Source organism: Cherax quadricarinatus, chromosome 53, assembly GCF_038502225.1.
Source record: "Cherax quadricarinatus isolate ZL_2023a chromosome 53, ASM3850222v1, whole genome shotgun sequence".
NCBI lineage: Eukaryota > Metazoa > Arthropoda > Malacostraca > Decapoda > Parastacidae > Cherax > Cherax quadricarinatus.
In genome coordinates, this window is record NC_091344.1 from 2,282,524 (window position 1) to 2,303,651 (window position 21,128).

General features: G+C 50.6%; 1 protein-coding gene across 2 annotated transcripts in view; it reads left to right on the forward strand.

Moving 5' to 3' along the window:
- Positions 1 to 19,281: 19,281 nt before the first annotated feature.
- LOC128692418 (protein gooseberry) overlaps positions 19,282 to 21,128 on the forward strand; it is a 326,567-nt gene continuing 324,720 nt past the window's right edge. For both annotated transcript variants that reach the window (XM_053781592.2, XM_053781593.2), the window contains exon 1: positions 19,282 to 19,666. In XM_053781592.2, coding sequence (XP_053637567.1) covers positions 19,600 to 19,666 — 67 coding nt within the window. In that variant the 5' untranslated portion in view covers positions 19,282 to 19,599. The remainder of the gene's footprint in view (positions 19,667 to 21,128) is intronic.

A 21,128-nucleotide genomic window follows, 5' to 3' on the forward strand; every position in this document is an offset into this window, starting at 1 on the left:
CCCTGGGTGGTTGCTGTCTACCAACCTGCCACAGGACGGTAGTATCTCCCTGGGTGGTTGCTGTCTACCAACCTACCACAGGACGGTAGTATCTCCCTGGGTGGTTGTTGTCTACCAACCTACTACAGGACGGTAGTATCTCCCTGGGTGGTTGCTGTCTACCAACCTGCCACAGGACGGTAGTATCTCCCTGGGTGGTTGCTGTCTACCAACCTACCACAGGACGGTAGTATCTCCCTGGGTGGTTGCTGTCTACCAACCTACCACAGGACGGTAGTATCTCCCTGGGTGGTTGCTGTCTACCAACCTACCACAGGACGGTAGTATCTCCCTGGGTGGTTGCTGTCTACCAACCTACCACAGGACGGTAGTATCTCCCTGGGTGGTTGCTGTCTACCAACCTACCACAGGACGGTAGTATCTCCCTGGGTGGTTGCTGTCTACCAACCTACCACAGGACGGTAGTATCTCCCTGGGTGGTTGCTGTCTACCAACCTACCACAGGACGGTAGTATCTCCCTGGGTGGTTGCTGTCTACCAACCTACCACAGGACGGTAGTATCTCCCTGGGTGGTTGCTGTCTACCAACCTACCACAGGACGGTAGTATCTCCCTGGGTGGTTGCTGTCTACCAACCTACTACCACAGGACGGTAGTACCTCCCTGGGTGGTTGCTGTCTACCAACCTACCACAGGACGGTAGTATCTCCCTGGGTGGTTGCTGTCTACCAACCTACCACAGGACGGTAGTATCTCCCTGGGTGGTTGCTGTCTACCAACCTACCACAGGACGGTAGTATCTCCCTGGGTGGTTGCTGTCTACCAACCTACCACAGGACGGTAGTATCTCCCTGGGTGGTTGCTGTCTACCAACCTACCATAGGACGATAGTATATAGCTGGGTGGTTGCTGTCTACCAACCTACCGAAGGATGGTAGTATATCCCTGGGTGGTTGCTGTCTACCAACCTACCGAAGGACGGTAGTATATCCCTGGGTGGTTACTATCTACCAACCTGCCACAGGACGGTAGTATCTCCCTGGGTGGTTGCTGTCTACCTACCTACTATAGGACGGTAGTATCTCCCTGGGTGGTTGCTATCTACCAACCTACCACAGGACAGTAGTATCTCCCTGTGTGGTTGCTGTCTACCAACCTACCACAGGACGGTAGTATCTCCCTGTGTGGTTGCTGTCTACCAACCTACTACCACAGGACGGTAGTATCTCCCTGGGTGGTTGCTGTCTACCAACCTACTACCACAGGACAGTAGTACCTCCCTGGGTGGTTGCTGTCTACCAACCTACCACAGGACGGTAGTGTCTCACTGGGTGGTTGTTGTCTACCAACGTACCACAGGACGGTAGTATCTCCCTGGGTGGTTGCTGTCTACCAACCTACTACCACAGGACGGTAGTACCTCCCTGGGTGGTTGCTGTCTACCAACCTACTACCACAGGACGGTAGTACCTCCCTGGGTGGTTGTTGTCTACCAACCTACTACCACAGGACGGTAGTACCTCCCTGGGTGGTTGCTGTCTACCAACCTACTACCACAGGACGGTAGTACCTCCCTGGGTGGTTGCTGTCTACCAACCTACTACACAGGACGGTAGTACCTCCCTGGGTGGTTGCTGTCTACCAACCTACTACCACAGGACGGTAGTACCTCCCTGGGTGGTTGCTGTCTACCAACCTACTACCACAGGACGGTAGTACCTCCCTGGGTGGTTGTTGTCTACCAACCTACTACCACAGGACGGTAGTACCTCCCTGGGTGGTTGCTGTCTACCAACCTACTACCACAGGACGGTAGTACCTCCCTGGGTGGTTGCTGTCTACCAACCTACTACCACAGGACGGTAGTACCTCCCTGGGTGGTTGCTGTCTACCAACCTACTACCACAGGACGGTAGTATCTCCCTGGGTGGTTGCTGTCTACCAACCTACTACCACAGGACGGTAGTATCTCCCTGGGTGGTTGCTGTCTACCAACCTACTACCACAGGACGGTAGTACCTCCCTGGGTGGTTGCTGTCTACCAACCTACTACCACAGGACGGTAGTACCTCCCTGGGTGGTTGCTGTCTACCAACCTACTACCACAGGACGGTAGTACCTCCCTGGGTGGTTGTTGTCTACCAACCTACTACCACAGGACGGTAGTACCTCCCTGGGTGGTTGCTGTCTACCAACCTACTACCACAGGACGGTAGTACCTCCCTGGGTGGTTGCTGTCTACCAACCTACTACCACAGGACGGTAGTACCTCCCTGGGTGGTTGCTGTCTACCAACCTACTACCACAGGACGGTAGTACCTCCCTGGGTGGTTGCTGTCTACCAACCTACTACCACAGGACGGTAGTACCTCCCTGGGTGGTTGCTGTCTACCAACCTACTACCACAGGACGGTAGTACCTCCCTGGGTGGTTGCTGTCTACCAACCTACTACCACAGGACGGTAGTACCTCCCTGGGTGGTTGCTGTCTACCAACCTACTACCACAGGACGGTAGTACCTCCCTGGGTGGTTGCTGTCTACCAACCTACTACCACAGGACGGTAGTACCTCCCTGGGTGGTTGCTGTCTACCAACCTACTACCACAGGACGGTAGTACCTCCCTGGGTGGTTGCTGTCTACCAACCTACTACCACAGGACGGTAGTACCTCCCTGGGTGGTTGCTGTCTACCAACCTACTACCACAGGACGGTAGTACCTCCCTGGGTGGTTGCTGTCTACCAACCTACTACCACAGGACGGTAGTACCTCCCTGGGTGGTTGCTGTCTACCAACCTACTACCACAGGACGGTAGTACCTCCCTGGGTGGTTGCTGTCTACCAACCTACTACCACAGGACGGTAGTACCTCCCTGGGTGGTTGCTGTCTACCAACCTACTACCACAGGACGGTAGTACCTCCCTGGGTGGTTGCTGTCTACCAACCTACTACCACAGGACGGTAGTACCTCCCTGGGTGGTTGCTGTCTACCAACCTACTACCACAGGACGGTAGTACCTCCCTGGGTGGTTGCTGTCTACCAACCTACTACCACAGGACGGTAGTACCTCCCTGGGTGGTTGCTGTCTACCAACCTACTACCACAGGACGGTAGTACCTCCCTGGGTGGTTGCTGTCTACCAACCTACTACCACAGGACGGTAGTACCTCCCTGGGTGGTTGCTGTCTACCAACCTACTACCACAGGACGGTAGTACCTCCCTGGGTGGTTGCTGTCTACCAACCTACTACCACAGGACGGTAGTACCTCCCTGGGTGGTTGCTGTCTACCAACCTACTACCACAGGACGGTAGTACCTCCCTGGGTGGTTGCTGTCTACCAACCTACTACCACAGGACGGTAGTACCTCCCTGGGTGGTTGCTGTCTACCAACCTACTACCACAGGACGGTAGTATCTCCCTGGGTGGTTGCTGTCTACCAACCTACTACCACAGGACGGTAGTATCTCCCTGGGTGGTTGCTGTCTACCAACCTACTACCACAGGACGGTAGTATCTCCCTGGGTGGTTGCTGTCTACCAACCTACTACCACAGGACGGTAGTACCTCCCTGGGTGGTTGCTGTCTACCAACCTACTACCACAGGACGGTAGTATCTCCCTGGGTGGTTGCTGTCTACCAACCTACTACCACAGGACGGTAGTACCTCCCTGGGTGGTTGCTGTCTACCAACCTACTACCACAGGACGGTAGTACCTCCCTGGGTGGTTGCTGTCTACCAACCTACTACCACAGGACGGTAGTACCTCCCTGGGTGGTTGCTGTCTACCAACCTACTACCACAGGACGGTAGTACCTCCCTGGGTGGTTGCTGTCTACCAACCTACTACCACAGGACGGTAGTACCTCCCTGGGTGGTTGCTGTCTACCAACCTACTACCACAGGACGGTAGTACCTCCCTGGGTGGTTGCTGTCTACCAACCTACTACCACAGGACGGTAGTACCTCCCTGGGTGGTTGCTGTCTACCAACCTACTACCACAGGACGGTAGTACCTCCCTGGGTGGTTGCTGTCTACCAACCTACTACCACAGGACGGTAGTACCTCCCTGGGTGGTTGCTGTCTACCAACCTACTACCACAGGACGGTAGTACCTCCCTGGGTGGTTGCTGTCTACCAACCTACTACCACAGGACGGTAGTACCTCCCTGGGTGGTTGCTGTCTACCAACCTACTACCACAGGACGGTAGTACCTCCCTGGGTGGTTGCTGTCTACCAACCTACTACCACAGGACGGTAGTACCTCCCTGGGTGGTTGCTGTCTACCAACCTACTACCACAGGACGGTAGTACCTCCCTGGGTGGTTGCTGTCTACCAACCTACTACCACAGGACGGTAGTACCTCCCTGGGTGGTTGCTGTCTACCAACCTACTACCACAGGACGGTAGTACCTCCCTGGGTGGTTGCTGTCTACCAACCTACTACCACAGGACGGTAGTACCTCCCTGGGTGGTTGCTGTCTACCAACCTACTACCACAGGACGGTAGTATCTCCCTGGGTGGTTGCTGTCTACCAACCTACTACCACAGGACGGTAGTACCTCCCTGGGTGGTTGCTGTCTACCAACCTACTACCACAGGACGGTAGTATCTCCCTGGGTGGTTGCTGTCTACCAACCTACTACCACAGGACGGTAGTACCTCCCTGGGTGGTTGCTGTCTACCAACCTACTACCACAGGACGGTAGTATCTCCCTGGGTGGTTGCTGTCTACCAACCTACTACCACAGGACGGTAGTATCTCCCTGGATGGTTGCTGTCTACCAACCTACTACCACAGGACGGTAGTATCTCCCTGGATGGTTGCTGTCAACCAACATACTACCACAGGACGGTAGTATCTCCCTGGATGGTTGCTGTCTACCAACCTACTACCACAGGACGGTAGTATCTCCCTGGATGGTTGCTGTCAACCAACATACTACCACAGGATGGTAGTATCTCCCTGGATGGTTGCTGTCTACCAACCTACTACCACAGGACGGTAGTATCTCCCTGGATGGTTGTTGTCTACCAACCTACTACCACAGGACGGTAGTATCTCCCTGGATGGTTGCTGTCTACCAACCTACTACCACAGGACGGTAGTATCTCCCTGGGTGGTTGCTGTCTACCAACCTACTACCACAGGACGGTAGTACCTCCCTGGGTGGTTGCTGTCTACCAACCTACTACCACAGGACGGTAGTATCTCCCTGGGTGGTTGCTGTCTACCAACCTACTACCACAGGACGGTAGTACCTCCCTGGGTGGTTGCTGTCTACCAACCTACTACCACAGGACGGTAGTACCTCCCTGGGTGGTTGCTGTCTACCAACCTACTACCACAGGACGGTAGTACCTCCCTGGGTGGTTGCTGTCTACCAACCTACTACCACAGGACGGTAGTACCTCCCTGGGTGGTTGCTGTCTACCAACCTACTACCACAGGACGGTAGTACCTCCCTGGGTGGTTGCTGTCTACCAACCTACTACCACAGGACGGTAGTATCTCCCTGGGTGGTTGCTGTCTACCAACCTACTACCACAGGACGGTAGTACCTCCCTGGGTGGTTGCTGTCTACCAACCTACTACCACAGGACGGTAGTACCTCCCTGGGTGGTTGCTGTCTACCAACCTACTACCACAGGACGGTAGTACCTCCCTGGGTGGTTGCTGTCTACCAACCTACTACCACAGGACGGTAGTATCTCCCTGGGTGGTTGCTGTCTACCAACCTACTACCACAGGACGGTAGTATCTCCCTGGGTGGTTGCTGTCTACCAACCTACTACCACAGGACGGTAGTATCTCCCTGGGTGGTTGCTGTCTACCAACCTACTACCACAGGACGGTAGTATCTCCCTGGGTGGTTGCTGTCTACCAACCTACTACCACAGGACGGTAGTATCTCCCTGGGTGGTTGCTGTCTACCAACCTACTACCACAGGACGGTAGTATCTCCCTGGGTGGTTGCTGTCTACCAACCTACTACCACAGGACGGTAGTATCTCCCTGGATGGTTGCTGTCTACCAACCTACTACCACAGGACGGTAGTATCTCCCTGGATGGTTGCTGTCAACCAACCTACTACAACAGGACGGTAGTATCTCCCTGGATGGTTGTTGTCTACCAACCTACTACCACAGGACGGTAGTATCTCCCTGGATGGTTGTTGTCTACCAACCTACTACCACAGGACGGTAGTATCTCTCTGGGTGGTTGCTGTCTACCAACCTACTACCACAGGACGGTAGTAACTCCCTGGGTGGTTGCTGTCTACCAACCTACTACCACAGGACGGTAGTAACTCCCAGGGAGGTTGCTGTCTACCAACCTACTACCACAGGAGGGTAGTACGGGTGGTTGCTGTCTACCAACCTGCCCACAGGACGGTAGTACCTCCCTGGGTGGTTGCTGTCTACCAACCTACTACCACAGGACGGTAGTACCTCCCTGGGTGGTTGCTGTCTACCAACCTACTACCACAGGACGGTAGTATCTCCCTGGGTGGTTGCTGTCTACCAACCTACTACCACAGGACGGTAGTATCTCCCTGGGTGGTTGCTGTCTACCAACCTACTACCACAGGACGGTAGTACCTCCCTGGGTGGTTGCTGTCTACCAACCTACTACCACAGGACGGTAGTACCTCCCTGGGTGGTTGCTGTCTACCAACCTACTACCACAGGACGGTAGTACCTCCCTGGGTGGTTGCTGTCTACCAACCTACTACCACAGGACGGTAGTACCTCCCTGGGTGGTTGCTGTCTACCAACCTACTACCACAGGACGGTAGTACCTCCCTGGGTGGTTGCTGTCTACCAACCTACTACCACAGGACGGTAGTACCTCCCTGGGTGGTTGCTGTCTACCAACCTACTACCACAGGACGGTAGTATCTCCCTGGGTGGTTGCTGTCTACCAACCTACTACCACAGGACGGTAGTATCTCCCTGGGTGGTTGCTGTCTACCAACCTACTACCACAGGACGGTAGTATCTCCCTGGATGGTTGCTGTCTACCAACCTACTACCACAGGACGGTAGTATCTCCCTGGGTGGTTGCTGTCTACCAACCTACTACCACAGGACGGTAGTATCTCCCTGGGTGGTTGTTGTCTACCAACCTACTACCACAGGACGGTAGTATCTCCCTGGGTGGTTGCTGTCTACCAACCTACTACCACAGGACGGTAGTATCTCCCTGGGTGGTTGCTGTCTACCAACCTACTACCACAGGACGGTAGTATCTCCCTGGGTGGTTGCTGTCTACCAACCTACTACCACAGGACGGTAGTACCTCCCTGGGTGGTTGCTGTCTACCAACCTACTACCACAGGACGGTAGTACCTCCCTGGGTGGTTGCTGTCTACCAACCTACTACCACAGGACGGTAGTACCTCCCTGGGTGGTTGCTGTCTACCAACCTACTACCACAGGACGGTAGTACCTCCCTGGGTGGTTGCTGTCTACCAACCTACTACCACAGGACGGTAGTATCTCCCTGGGTGGTTGCTGTCTACCAACCTACTACCACAGGACGGTAGTATCTCCCTGGGTGGTTGCTGTCTACCAACCTACTACCACAGGACGGTAGTATCTCCCTGGATGGTTGCTGTCTACCAACCTACTACCACAGGACGGTAGTATCTCCCTGGATGGTTGTTGTCTACCAACCTACTACCACAGGACGGTAGTATCTCCCTGGATGGTTGTTGTCTACCAACCTACTACCACAGGACGGTAGTATCTCCCTGGGTGGTTGCTGTCTACCAACCTACTACCACAGGACGGTAGTACCTCCCTGGGTGGTTGCTGTCTACCAACCTACTACCACAGGACGGTAGTACCTCCCTGGGTGGTTGCTGTCTACCAACCTACTACCACAGGACGGTAGTACCTCCCTGGGTGGTTGCTGTCTACCAACCTACTACCACAGGACGGTAGTACCTCCCTGGGTGGTTGCTGTCTACCAACCTACTACCACAGGACGGTAGTACCTCCCTGGGTGGTTGCTGTCTACCAACCTACTACCACAGGACGGTAGTACCTCCCTGGGTGGTTGCTGTCTACCAACCTACTACCACAGGACGGTAGTACCTCCCTGGGTGGTTGCTGTCTACCAACCTACTACCACAGGACGGTAGTACCTCCCTGGGTGGTTGCTGTCTACCAACCTACTACCACAGGACGGTAGTACCTCCCTGGGTGGTTGCTGTCTACCAACCTACTACCACAGGACGGTAGTACCTCCCTGGGTGGTTGCTGTCTACCAACCTACTACCACAGGACGGTAGTATCTCCCTGGGTGGTTGCTGTCTACCAACCTACTACCACAGGACGGTAGTATCTCCCTGGATGGTTGCTGTCTACCAACCTACTACCACAGGACGGTAGTATCTCCCTGGATGGTTGCTGTCTACCAACCTACTACCACAGGACGGTAGTATCTCCCTGGATGGTTGCTGTCTACCAACCTACTACCACAGGACGGTAGTATCTCCCTGGATGGTTGTTGTCTACCAACCTACTACCACAGGACGGTAGTATCTCCCTGGATGGTTGTTGTCTACCAACCTACTACCACAGGATTGTAGTACCTCCCTGGATGGTTGCTGTCTACCAACCTACTACCACAGGACGGTAGTATCTCCCTGGATGGTTGCTGTCAACCAACATACCACAGGACGGTAGTACCTCCCTGGGTGGTTGCTGTCTACCAACCTACTACCACAGGACGGTAGTATCTCCCTGGGTAGTTGCTGTCTACCAACCTACTACCACAGGACGGTAGTACCTCCCTGGGTGGTTGCTGTCTACCAACCTACTACCACAGGACGGTAGTATCTCCCTGGGTGGTTGCTGTCTACCAACCTACCCACAGGACGGTAGTATCTCCCTGGGTGGTTGCAGTCTACCCACCTACCACAGGACGGTAGTACCTCCCTGGGTGGTTGCTGTCTACCAACCTACTACCACAGGACAGTAGTACCTCCCTGGGTGGTTGCTGTCTACAAAACTACTAAAAGACGATAGTGAATCCATGGGAGATTGCTGTCTATCAACCAACTACCACAGGACGGAAGTATCTCCCTGTGTGGTTGCTGTCTACCAACATAGAAACACAGGACGGTAGTATCTCCCTGGGTGGTTGCTGTCTACCAACTTTCTACCACAGGACGGTAGTGCCTCCCTGGGTGGTTGCTGTCTACCAACCTACTACCACAGGACGGTAGTATCTCCCTGGATGGTTGCTGTCAACCAACATACTACCACAGGACGGTAGTATCTCCCTGGATGGTTGCTGTCTACCAACCTACTACCACAGGACGGTAGTATCTCCCTGGATGGTTGTTGTCTACCAACCTACTACCACAGGACGGTAGTATCTCCCTGGATGGTTGCTGTCTACCAACCTACTACCACAGGACGGTAGTATCTCCCTGGGTGGTTGCTGTCTACCAACCTACTACCACAGGACGGTAGTACCTCCCTGGGTGGTTGCTGTCTACCAACCTACTACCACAGGACGGTAGTATCTCCCTGGGTGGTTGCTGTCTACCAACCTACTACCACAGGACGGTAGTACCTCCCTGGGTGGTTGCTGTCTACCAACCTACTACCACAGGACGGTAGTATCTCCCTGGGTGGTTGCTGTCTACCAACCTACTACCACAGGACGGTAGTACCTCCCTGGGTGGTTGCTGTCTACCAACCTACTACCACAGGACGGTAGTATCTCCCTGGGTGGTTGCTGTCTACCAACCTACTACCACAGGACGGTAGTATCTCCCTGGGTGGTTGCTGTCTACCAACCTACTACCACAGGACGGTAGTATCTCCCTGGATGGTTGCTGTCTACCAACCTACTACCACAGGACGGTAGTATCTCCCTGGATGGTTGCTGTCTACCAACCTACTACCACAGGACGGTAGTATCTCCCTGGATGGTTGTTGTCTACCAACCTACTACCACAGGACGGTAGTATCTCCCTGGGTGGTTGATGTCTACCAACCTACTACCACAGGACGGTAGTATCTCCCTGGATGGTTGCTGTCAACCAACATACTACCACAGGATGGTAGTATCTCCCTGGATGGTTGCTGTCTACCAACCTACTACCACAGGACGGTAGTATCTCCCTGGATGGTTGTTATCTACAAACCTACTACCACAGGACGGTAGTATCTCCCTGGGTGGTTGCTGTCTACCAACATACTACCTCAGGATGGTAGTACCTCCCTGGGTGGTTGCTGTCAACCAACCTACTACCACAGGACGGTAGTATCTCCCTGGGTGGTTGCTGTCTACCAACCTACTACCACAGGACGGTAGTATCTCCCTGGGTGGTTGCTGTCTACCAACCTACTACCACAGGACGGTAGTATCTCCCTGGGTGGTTGCTGTCTACCAACCTACTACCACAGGACGGTAGTACCTCCCTGGGTGGTTGCTGTCTACCAACCTACTACCACAGGACGGTAGTATCTCCCTGGGTGGTTGCTGTCTACCAACCTACTACCACAGGACAGTATTATCTCCCTGGGTGGTTGCTGTCTACCAACCTACTACACAGGACGGTAGTACCTCCCTGGGTGGTTGCTGTCTACCAACCTACTACCACAGGACGGTAGTATCTCCCTGGGTGGTTGCTGTCTACCAACCTACTACCACAGGACGGTAGTACCTCCCTGGGTGGTTGCTGTCTACCAACCTACTACCACAGGACGGTAGTACCTCCCTGGGTGGTTGCTGTCTACCAACCTACTACCACAGGACGGTAGTACCTCCCTGGGTGGTTGCTGTCTACCAACCTACTACCACAGGACGGTAGTACCTCCCTGGGTGGTTGCTGTCTACCAACCTACTACCACAGGACGGTAGTACCTCCCTGGGTGGTTGCTGTCTACCAACCTACTACCACAGGACGGTAGTACCTCCCTGGGTGGTTGCTGTCAACCAACCTACTACCACAGGACGGTAGTACCTCCCTGGGTGGTTGCTGTCTACCAACCTACTACCACAGGACGGTAGTACCTCCCTGGGTGGTTGCTGTCTACCAACCTACTACCACAGGACGGTAGTACCTCCCTGGGTGGTTGCTGTCTACCAACCTACTACCACAGGACGGTAGTATCTCCCTGGGTGGTTGCTGTCTACCAACCTACTACCACAGGATGGAAGTATTTCCCTGGATGGTTGCTGTCTACCAACCTACTACCACAGGATGGAAGTATCTCCCTGGATGGTTGCTGTCTACCAACCTACTACCACAGGACGGTAGTATCTCCCTGGATGGTTGCTGTCTACCAACCTACTACCACAGGACGGTAGTACCTCCCTGGATGGTTGCTGTCTACCAACCTACTACCACAGGACGGTAGTACCTCCCTGGATGGTTGCTGTCTACCAACATACTACCACAGGACGGTAGTATCTCCCTGGATGGTTGCTGTCTACCAACATACTACGACAGGACGGTAGTACCTCCCTGGATGGTTGCTGTCTACCAACATACTACCACAGGACGGTAGTTCCTCCCTTGGTGGTTGATGTCTACCAACCTACTACCACAGGACGGTAGTACCTCCCTGGGTGGTTGTTGTCTACCAACCTACTACCACAGGACGGTAGTATCTCCCTGGGTAGTTGCTGTCTACCAACCTACTACCACAGGACGGTAGTATCTCCCTGCGTGGTTGCTGTCTACCAACCTACTACCACAGGACGGTAGTACCTCCCTGGGTGGTTGCTGTCAACCAACATACTACCACAGGATGGTAGTATCTCCCTGGGTGGTTGCTGTCTACCAACCTACTACCACAGGACGGTAGTATCTCCCTGGGTGGTTGTTGTCTACCAACCTACTACCACAGGACGGTAGTATCTCCCTGGGTGGTTGCTGTCTACCAACCTACTACCACAGGACGGTAGTACCTCCCTGGGTGGTTGCTGTCTACCAACCTACTACCACAGGACGGTAGTATCTCCCTGGGTGGTTGCTGTCTACCAACCTACTACCACAGGACGGTAGTATCTCCCTGGGTGGTTGTTGTCTACCAACCTACTACACAGGACGTTAGTACCTCCCTGGGTGGTTGCTGTCTACCAACCTACTACCACAGGACGGTAGTATCTCCCTGGGTGGTTGCTGTCTACCAACCTACTACCACAGGACGGTAGTATCTCCCTGGGTGGTTGCTGTCTACCAACCTACTACCACAGGACGGTAGTACCTCCCTGGGTGGTTGCTGTCTACCAACCTACTACCACAGGACGGTAGTATCTCCCTGGGTGGTTGCTGTCTACCAACCTACTACACAGGACGGTAGTATCTCCCTGGGTGGTTGCTGTCTACCAACCTACTACCACAGGACGGTAGTATCTCCCTGGGTGGTTGCTGTCTACCAACCTACTACACAGGACGGTAGTATCTCCCTGGGTGGTTGCTGTCTACCAACCTACCACAGGACGGTAGTATCTCCCTGGGTGGTTGCTGTCTACCAACCTACTACCACAGGACGGTAGTATCTCCCTGGGTGGTTGCTGTCTACCAACCTACTACCACAGGACGGTAGTATCTCCCTGGATGGTTGCTGTCTACCAACCTACTACCACAGGACGGTAGTATCTCCCTGGATGGTTGCTGTCTACCAACCTACTACCACAGGACGGTAGTATCTCCCTGGGTGGTTGCTGTCTACCAACCTACTACCACAGGACGGTAGTATCTCCCTGGGTGGTTGCTGTCTACCAACCTACTACCACAGGACGGTAGTATCTCCCTGGATGGTTGCTGTCTACCAACCTACTACCACAGGACGGTAGTATCTCCCTGGGTGGTTGCTGTCTACCAACCTACTACCACAGGACGGTAGTATCTCCCTGGGTGGTTGCTGTCTACCAACCTACTACCACAGGACGGTAGTATCTCCCTGGGTGGTTGCTGTCTACCAACCTACTACCACAGGACGGTAGTATCTCCCTGGATGGTTGCTGTCTACCAACCTACTACCACAGGACGGTAGTATCTCCCTGGATGGTTGCTGTCTACCAACCTACTACCACAGGACGGTAGTACCTCCCTGGGTGGTTGCTGTCTACCAACCTACTACCACAGGACGGTAGTATCTCCCTGGGTGGTTGCTGTCTACCAACCTACTACCACAGGACGGTAGTATCTCCCTGGGCGGTTGCTGTCTACCAGCCTACTACCACAGGACGGTAGTATCTCCCTGGGTGGTTGCTGTCTACCAACCTACTACCACAGGACGGTAGTATCTCCCTGGGCGGTTGCTGTCTACCAGCCTACTACCACAGGACGGTAGTACCTCCATGGGTGGTTGCTGTCTACCAACCTACTACCACAGGACGGTAGTACCTCCCTGGGTGGTTGCTGTCTACCAACCAACTACCACAGGACGGTAGTACCTCACTGGGTGGTTGCTGTCGACCAACCTACTACCACAGGACGGTAGTATCTCCCTGGGTAGTTGGTGTCTACCAACCTACTACCACAGGACGGTAGTACCTCCCTGGGTGGTTGCTGTCTACAACCTACTAACACAGGACGGTAGTACCTCCCTGAGTGGTTGCTGTCTACCAGCCTACTACCACAGGACGGTAGTACCTCCCTGGGTGGTTGCTGTCTACCAACCTACTACCACAGGACGGTAGTACCTCCCTGGGTGGTTGCTGTCTACCAACCTACTACCACAGGACGGTAGTATCTCCCTGGGTGGTTGCTGTCTACCATCCTACTACCACAGGACGGTAGTATCTCCCTGGGTGGTTGCTGTCTACCAACCTACCCACAGGACGGTAGTATCTCCCTGGGTGGTTGCTGTCTACCAACCTACTACCACAGGACGGTAGTATCTCCCTGGGTGGTTGCTGTCTACCAACCTACTGCCACAGGACGGTAGTATCTCCCTGGGAGGTTGCTGTCTACCAACCTACCACAGGACGGTAGTATCTCCCTGGATGGTTGCTGTCTACCAACCTACTACCACAGGACGGTAGTACCTCCCTGGGTGGTTGCTGTCTACCAACCTACTACCACAGGACGGTAGTATCTCCCTGGGTGGTTGCTGTCTACCAACCTACCACAGGACGGTAGTATCTCCCTGGGTGGTTGCTGTCGACCCACCTACCACAGGACGGTAGTATCTCCCTGGGTGGTTGCTGTCTACCAACCTGCCACATGACGGTAGTATCTCCCTGGGTGGTTGCTGTCTACCAACCTACTACCACAGGACGGTAGTATCTCCCTGGGTGGTTGCTGTCTACCAACCTACTACACAGGACGGTAGTATCTCCCTGGGTGGTTGCTGTCTACCAACCTACTACACAGGACGGTAGTATCTCCCTGGGTGGTTGTTGTCTACCAACCTACCACAGGACGGTAGTATCTCCCTGGGTGGTTGCTGTCTACCAACCTACTACACAGGACGGTAGTATCTCCCTGGGTGGTTGCTGTCTACCAACCTACTACCACAGGACTGTAGTATCTCCCTGGGTGGTTGCTGTCTACCAACCTACTACCACAGGACGGTAGTATCACCCTGGGTGGTTGGTGTCTACCAACCTACTACACAGGACGGTAGTATCTCCCTGGGTGGTTGCTGTCTACCAAACTACCATTGGACGGTAGTATCTCCCTGGGTGGTTGCTGTCTACCAACCTACCACAGGACGGTAGTATCTCCCTGGGTGGTTGCTGTCTACCAACCTACTACCACAGGACGGTAGTACCTCCCTGGGTGGTTGCTGTCTACCAACCTACTACCACAGGACGGTAGTAACTCCCTGGGTGGTTGCTGTCTACCAACCTACTCCCTGGGTGGTTGCTGTCTACCTACCTACTATAGGACGGTAGTATCTCCCTGGGTGGTTGCTATCTACCAACCTACCACAGGACAGTAGTATCTCCCTGGGTGGTTGCTGTCTACCAACCTACCACAGGACGGTAGTATCTCCCTGTGTGGTTGCTGTCTACCAACCTACCACAGGACGGTAGTATCTCCCTGGGTGGTTGCTGTCTACCAACCTACCACAGGACGGTAGTATCTCCCTGGGTGGTTGCTGTCTACCAACCTACCACAGGACGGTAGTATCTCCCTGGGTGGTTGCTGTCTACCAACCTACCACAGGACGGTAGTATCTCCCTGGGTGGTTGCTGTCTACCAACCTACCACAGGACGGTAGTATCTCCCTGGGTGGTTGCTGTCTACCAACCTACCACAGGACGGTAGTATCTCCCTGGGTGGTTGCTGTCTACCAACCTACCACAGGACGGTAGTATCTCCCTGGGTGGTTGCTGTCTACCAACCTACCACAGGACGGTAGTATCTCCCTGGGTGGTTGCTGTCTACCAACCTACCACAGGACGGTAGTATCTCCCTGGGTGGTTGCTGTCTACCAACCTACCACAGGACGGTAGTATCTCCCTGGGTGGTTGCTGTCTACCAACCTACCACAGGACTGTAGTATCTCCCTGGGTGCTTGCTGTCTACCAACCTCACACAGGACGGTAGTATATCCCTGGGTGGGTGCTGTCTACCAACCTACCACAGGACGGTAGTATCTCCCTGGGTGGTTGCTGTCTACTCCCTGGGTGGTTGCTGTCTACCAACCTACCACAGGACGGTAGTATCTCCCTGGGTGGTTGCTGTCTACCAACCTACCACAGGACGGTAGTATCTCCCTGGGTGGTTGCTGTCTACCAACCTACCACAGGACGGTAGTATCTCCCTGGGTGGTTGCTGTCTACCAACCTGCCACAGGACGGTAGTATCTCCCTGGGTGGTTGCTGTCTACCAACCTACCACAGGACGGTAGTATCTCCCTGGGTGGTTGCTGTCTACCAACCTACCACAGGACGGTAGTATCTCCCTGGGTGGTTGCTGTCTACCAACCTACCACAGGACGGTAGTATCTCCCTGGGTGGTTGCTGTCTACCAACCTACCACAGGACGGTAGTATCTCCCTGGGTGGTTGCTGTCTACCAACCTGCCACAGGACGGTAGTATCTCCCTGGGTGGTTGCTGTCTACAATCCTACCACAGGACGGTAGTATCTCCCTGGGTGGTTGCTGTCTACCAACCTACCACAGGACGGTAGTATCTCCCTGGGTGGTTGCTGTCTACCAACCTACTGTCTGATGTATGTCGTGTGGATACAGTAATCTTGCTAATACTGATAGATCACTAATTAACGTTGACATTATTCCGTAATCTATTAGTACTCCTGGTTGTAGTCATGTAGTGAAATTTCATGAGACTGATTATATACAAACTTCCATAATGTTGAACCGGTTCTTAATTATGAGTATGAAGCGGCTAATTACCATCAAGTATGAGACGACGTATTACCGTCAAGTATGAGACGACGTATTACCATCAAGTATGAAACGGTGTATTACTATCGAGTATGAGACGACGTATTACCATCAAGTATGAAACGGCGTATTACCATCGAGTATGAAACGGCGTATTACCATCAAGTAAGAAACGGCGTATTACCATCAAGTATGAGACGACGTATTACCATCAAGTATGAGACGACGTATTACCATCAAGTAAGAAACGGCGTATTACCATCAAGTATGAAACGGCGTATTACCTTCAAGTATGAAACGGCGTATTACCATCAAGTATGAGACGACGTATTACCATCAAGTATTAGACGACGTATTACCATCAAGTATAAAATCGCAGAAAATGGTTTCATTTAGACGTGATAAAGCTCAACAGAGAGGAAAATGCCCGAATAAAAGTTTACTCTGCAACTTGAATCTTTGTCTTCGCCTTAATTATGCGTATTGATTCACTTGTAAGGTACTGACACTGGCATAAACATATGTGCATTAAATTTGCAGGGCAATAATCCATTTACAAGTTTCCAAAGCCCTTATCCTGTCACAAACTTTCAGGATATTGATCCATGTGTCACCTTTACCTGGGTTCCAAATGCTTGAGTGATTCTAATGTGAACTTTCATGCAATTGATCTCATTGCTAGCTTTCATACCATCGAGATGTTTTCAGGTTTGTAAACATTAAACCATTTGTAAACTTTCAGCCACTATAATAAACTTAGAACACTATTATTATTATTATTATTATTATTATTATTATTATTATTATTATTATTATTATTAAAGTGAAAAGTATTATGTAATAATAGCATTTTTCACTATGGTTAAATTGCATAAGATATCACATGTTTCTTGGCATTTATTGTATATATATATATATATATATATATATATATATATATATATATATATATATATATATATATATATATATATATATATATATATATATATAGGTAGTAGGTTGGTAGACAGCAACCGCCCAGGGAGGTACTACCGTCCTGCCAAGTGAGTGTAAAACGAAAGCCTGTAATTGTTTTACATGATGGTAGGATTGCTGGTGTCCTTTTTTCTGTCTCATGAACATGCAAGATTTCAGGTACGTCTTGCTACTTCTACTTACACTTAGGTCACACTACACATACATGTACAAGCACATATATACACACCCCTCTGGGTTTTCTTCTATTTTCTTTCTAGTTCTTATTCTTGTTTATTTCCTCTTATCTCCATGGGGAAGTGGAACAGAATTCTTCCTCCGTAAGCCATGCGTGTTGTAAGAGGCAACTAAAATGCCGGGAGCAAGGGGCTAGTAACCTCTTCTCCTGTATATATTACTAAATGTAAAAGGAGAAACTTTCGTTTTTCCTTTTGGGCCACCCCGCCTCGGTGGGATACGGCCGGTGTGTTGAATGAAAGAATATATATATATATATATATATATATATATATATATATATATATATATATATATATATATATATATATATATATATATAAAACCTTCATTTAATTAATGCAGTGTAATATATGAGTACATATTGATAATTGCTCTGCATGAAGAATATCAAAGAATGAGGAAAATTAATATCGTTTGTGGATCTCCTGAGGTGTCGCTCAGGAACTCACAATCTCTGCATAACATAACAAGAGGTCTTCTATTTAGTCAGTAAAATATGTCACCTACTCTTTTAACAACTGTATATAGTGCTTAATGGAAAAAAATATATTTTTCTTTTTCATATATCTAAGAAAATGAAAGAGAAAGAGAGAGAGAGAGAGAGAGAGAGAGAGAGAGAGAGAGAGAGAGAGAGAGAGAGAGAGAGAGAGTGACAGAGAGTGAGAGAGAGACAGATAGACAGACAGAGACAAAGACAGAGAGCCTCGTCATTCTCTTCGGTTCTTCAAGACCCACAATTATGTTACGTGTCTCATTGAGATTTTAAATGATATTCAAATAGATATAATTGAAGCTGGACTATTAGAGCAATCAAACCTTCATATGTGAGTTATTAGTGATCATAAGCTGAGGAGACACCTGGTTCCATCTTGCTTAAGTGAATCGTCTCTCTGGGACTACCTTTGGCCGAGGTTAATATTTCCCTTCAGTGGCGTCACCCCCAGGCGATACTTGTGGCCGTTACCGCCTAAACCAATAAATAATATCAGAAGAATATACTGTGTGGTCCCAAGTGGGTGGTGGAGGCGAGGCAGATCGAGAAGAAGGAAGGGAGAGAGGGAGAATGAGATGGTTACAGTGATGGAGCATGGGAGGAAGGAAGAATGAAGGAATATGGGAGGAAGAACAAGGGGAATGATGGGAGAGTGATAGAGCATGAGACACAGGATCTAGAGAGATGAAGCAAGAGAATGATGAAGAGAGAAAAAGCTAACGAACGTGGGAAGGAAAGCAAAGGAACATTGGTATGAGGGAGAGCGAGTGAGTATGGTAGGGATGGAACATAGACGGGAGGGAAAGCGAGGAAGGAAAACGAAGGAAGGAAAGGGAAAGAACTTGAAGGAGCAGAAGGAGAACCATTCGTTCCGAGCTCCCACATAATGTATGAGAGCATCTTGGGGACAATGCTCCACTAAGCTCACCAAACAGGCCAATTGAGACTCTTAGGACAAGAAGGACCCCAGGTTGGCTCCCTGACCTGTGGGTATAGGCCAAGTTTAAACAATCAGGTGGGCTCACATGGGCACCAGAGCACGTTCTTGCTCCGCCTACCTCGTCATAATGTTTGCGGAACGCGCCAGGCCCGCGACGTAGCCCCGCCTTCAGCACCTACCAACCAATCTGTGAGCTTCGCGAGCTCGCTGGTAGGACGAACTAGTTGCTGCTAGCCACTCACAGAGAAACTTAGTGTTCTTGTAAAGCGAGGGGGCGTAACTTGTCGGGAAGCTATCGTGAGAACTCGAGCTTATTAGTTGTGAAGTGTTGCTTGTTGACATACCACGTGGACGAGTCTCTCAGTGCCTGTGGGAGACGCTTAAGAAACTCTTCACTCATAAATGTGGCCTTAGTCGAAGTCCGTCCAAGATTAGTTTTAGCGCAAGTGCCTCGCCCAGCAAGGAGTAACGACGACCTACACTCCGACTCAACTCGATTGCCGCATTCTCCGACCGAACGATCCGCTTATTGCCCCTTAAATTTGCCAAGGAGTGTCCCCGTTTCCGGACACCCAATGTTCTGTTGAGTTAACGTGAAATGACGGTAACAGGAGCCGCTATGATGCAGACGATGCAGCCCTGTTTTGTGGGATACCCATTCCAGGGTAAGTTGAGACAGCTCTAGTCAGTCATTATTCGATATATCCTGTTTATCACTTTTCCCTCTTTTCTCTTTCCCTTTTAGTAAGCGTGACGGCAAGATAGACATATATCCCGTCTCACTAATATCGCCAAAAAATAACATAAATCATAATAAAGTATAGGTTTTGGAAAATATACGTATTGTCGCCGGGTTTGAACGGCACCGTCGGTATACTTTTTAACAGTAATTCCCATACTTTCGTCAAAGTCATTTATTTATAAAATGGTTTTTAAATAAAAAATGGTCACTATATGAGAAAAAATGGTTCAGAAATACGTTATTAGCAATAGCATATTTTTTGAATCCTCAGAGCTTCTCATAATATAATTATGAATGGTATATATTTTTTTTTAAATTCCAAAATTAAATTTCAGTCATAAAAGAGAATGTCACAAAAGATGTAAAAAAATATATTTACCTTAAAATATCCGTTGCAAGAATAATAAAAATCTGATATATTATTTGATCTGCTTTATCTAATATCTTAATATAAAAAAATTATGAGTCATATTATTCTAATGTTTTAGAATTTACTGACAATACATTTACAGCGTGGGAACATCTGTGCATGTACAGTACATGCAAAGTATTCATATTAGTGGAGTTCCTTTCTAAAATTTTCATAAAAATTAATTATTTTGTACCAAAAGAACCATAGGAAACTTACCTAACCTTATTATAACAAGCGCAATTTAATTTAGCCTAATCCAACTAAAAATATTTAATATAAGTTTACAATAATTTAGTAATAAAGAAACACAATGAAATATATTTTTTTCCGTTAGATTCAGAATGATTTTTGCGAAATTATTGCATACACAAATTTTCACTTGGCCTATTCGGCAAGAAATGGGTTGCTCATCGACACCATGCCCAGCCCTTCTAAGGTAGGGTAGGTGCCTGAGCCTCAGCTTGCAGCTCACAAGACTGTCATTCCCATTAGCCCCCTTGGGGCGGGGATGGCAGACCAGAGAGGCCTAGCTTGTGGCTAGGCCTGGGGACAGTTGGTCCTGAGGCCTAGCTTGTGGTTAGGCCTGGGGACAGTTGGTCCCAAAGATGAGGAGCTAGGTCTGGGGACAGTTGATCCCAAAGATGAGGAGGTACTTGTGCCTCCTCCCATGGGAGACTTAGGTCTCAGACACTCCCTAAAGTGGGAGCCAAGGCCGGGCCACCACTTGGAAAAGGCCCGGGCAGGGAGAATACCGGCGAATCTTTAATAATAATAATAAGTGGGTTGCTATTTAAGCCAAAATTTTCCCTATGTCGAATAAGCCGAGTGAAAATTTGTTTATGGCAAAAAGAAAAAATGTATAGCATAGATTTAATGTGATAATAAATATATTTAAGTTGACCAATAATATATACAGCAGAATTTACCTACAAATAATCGGGAGTTTTAAGGAGGTTATGTCAGGTTTCTAAGT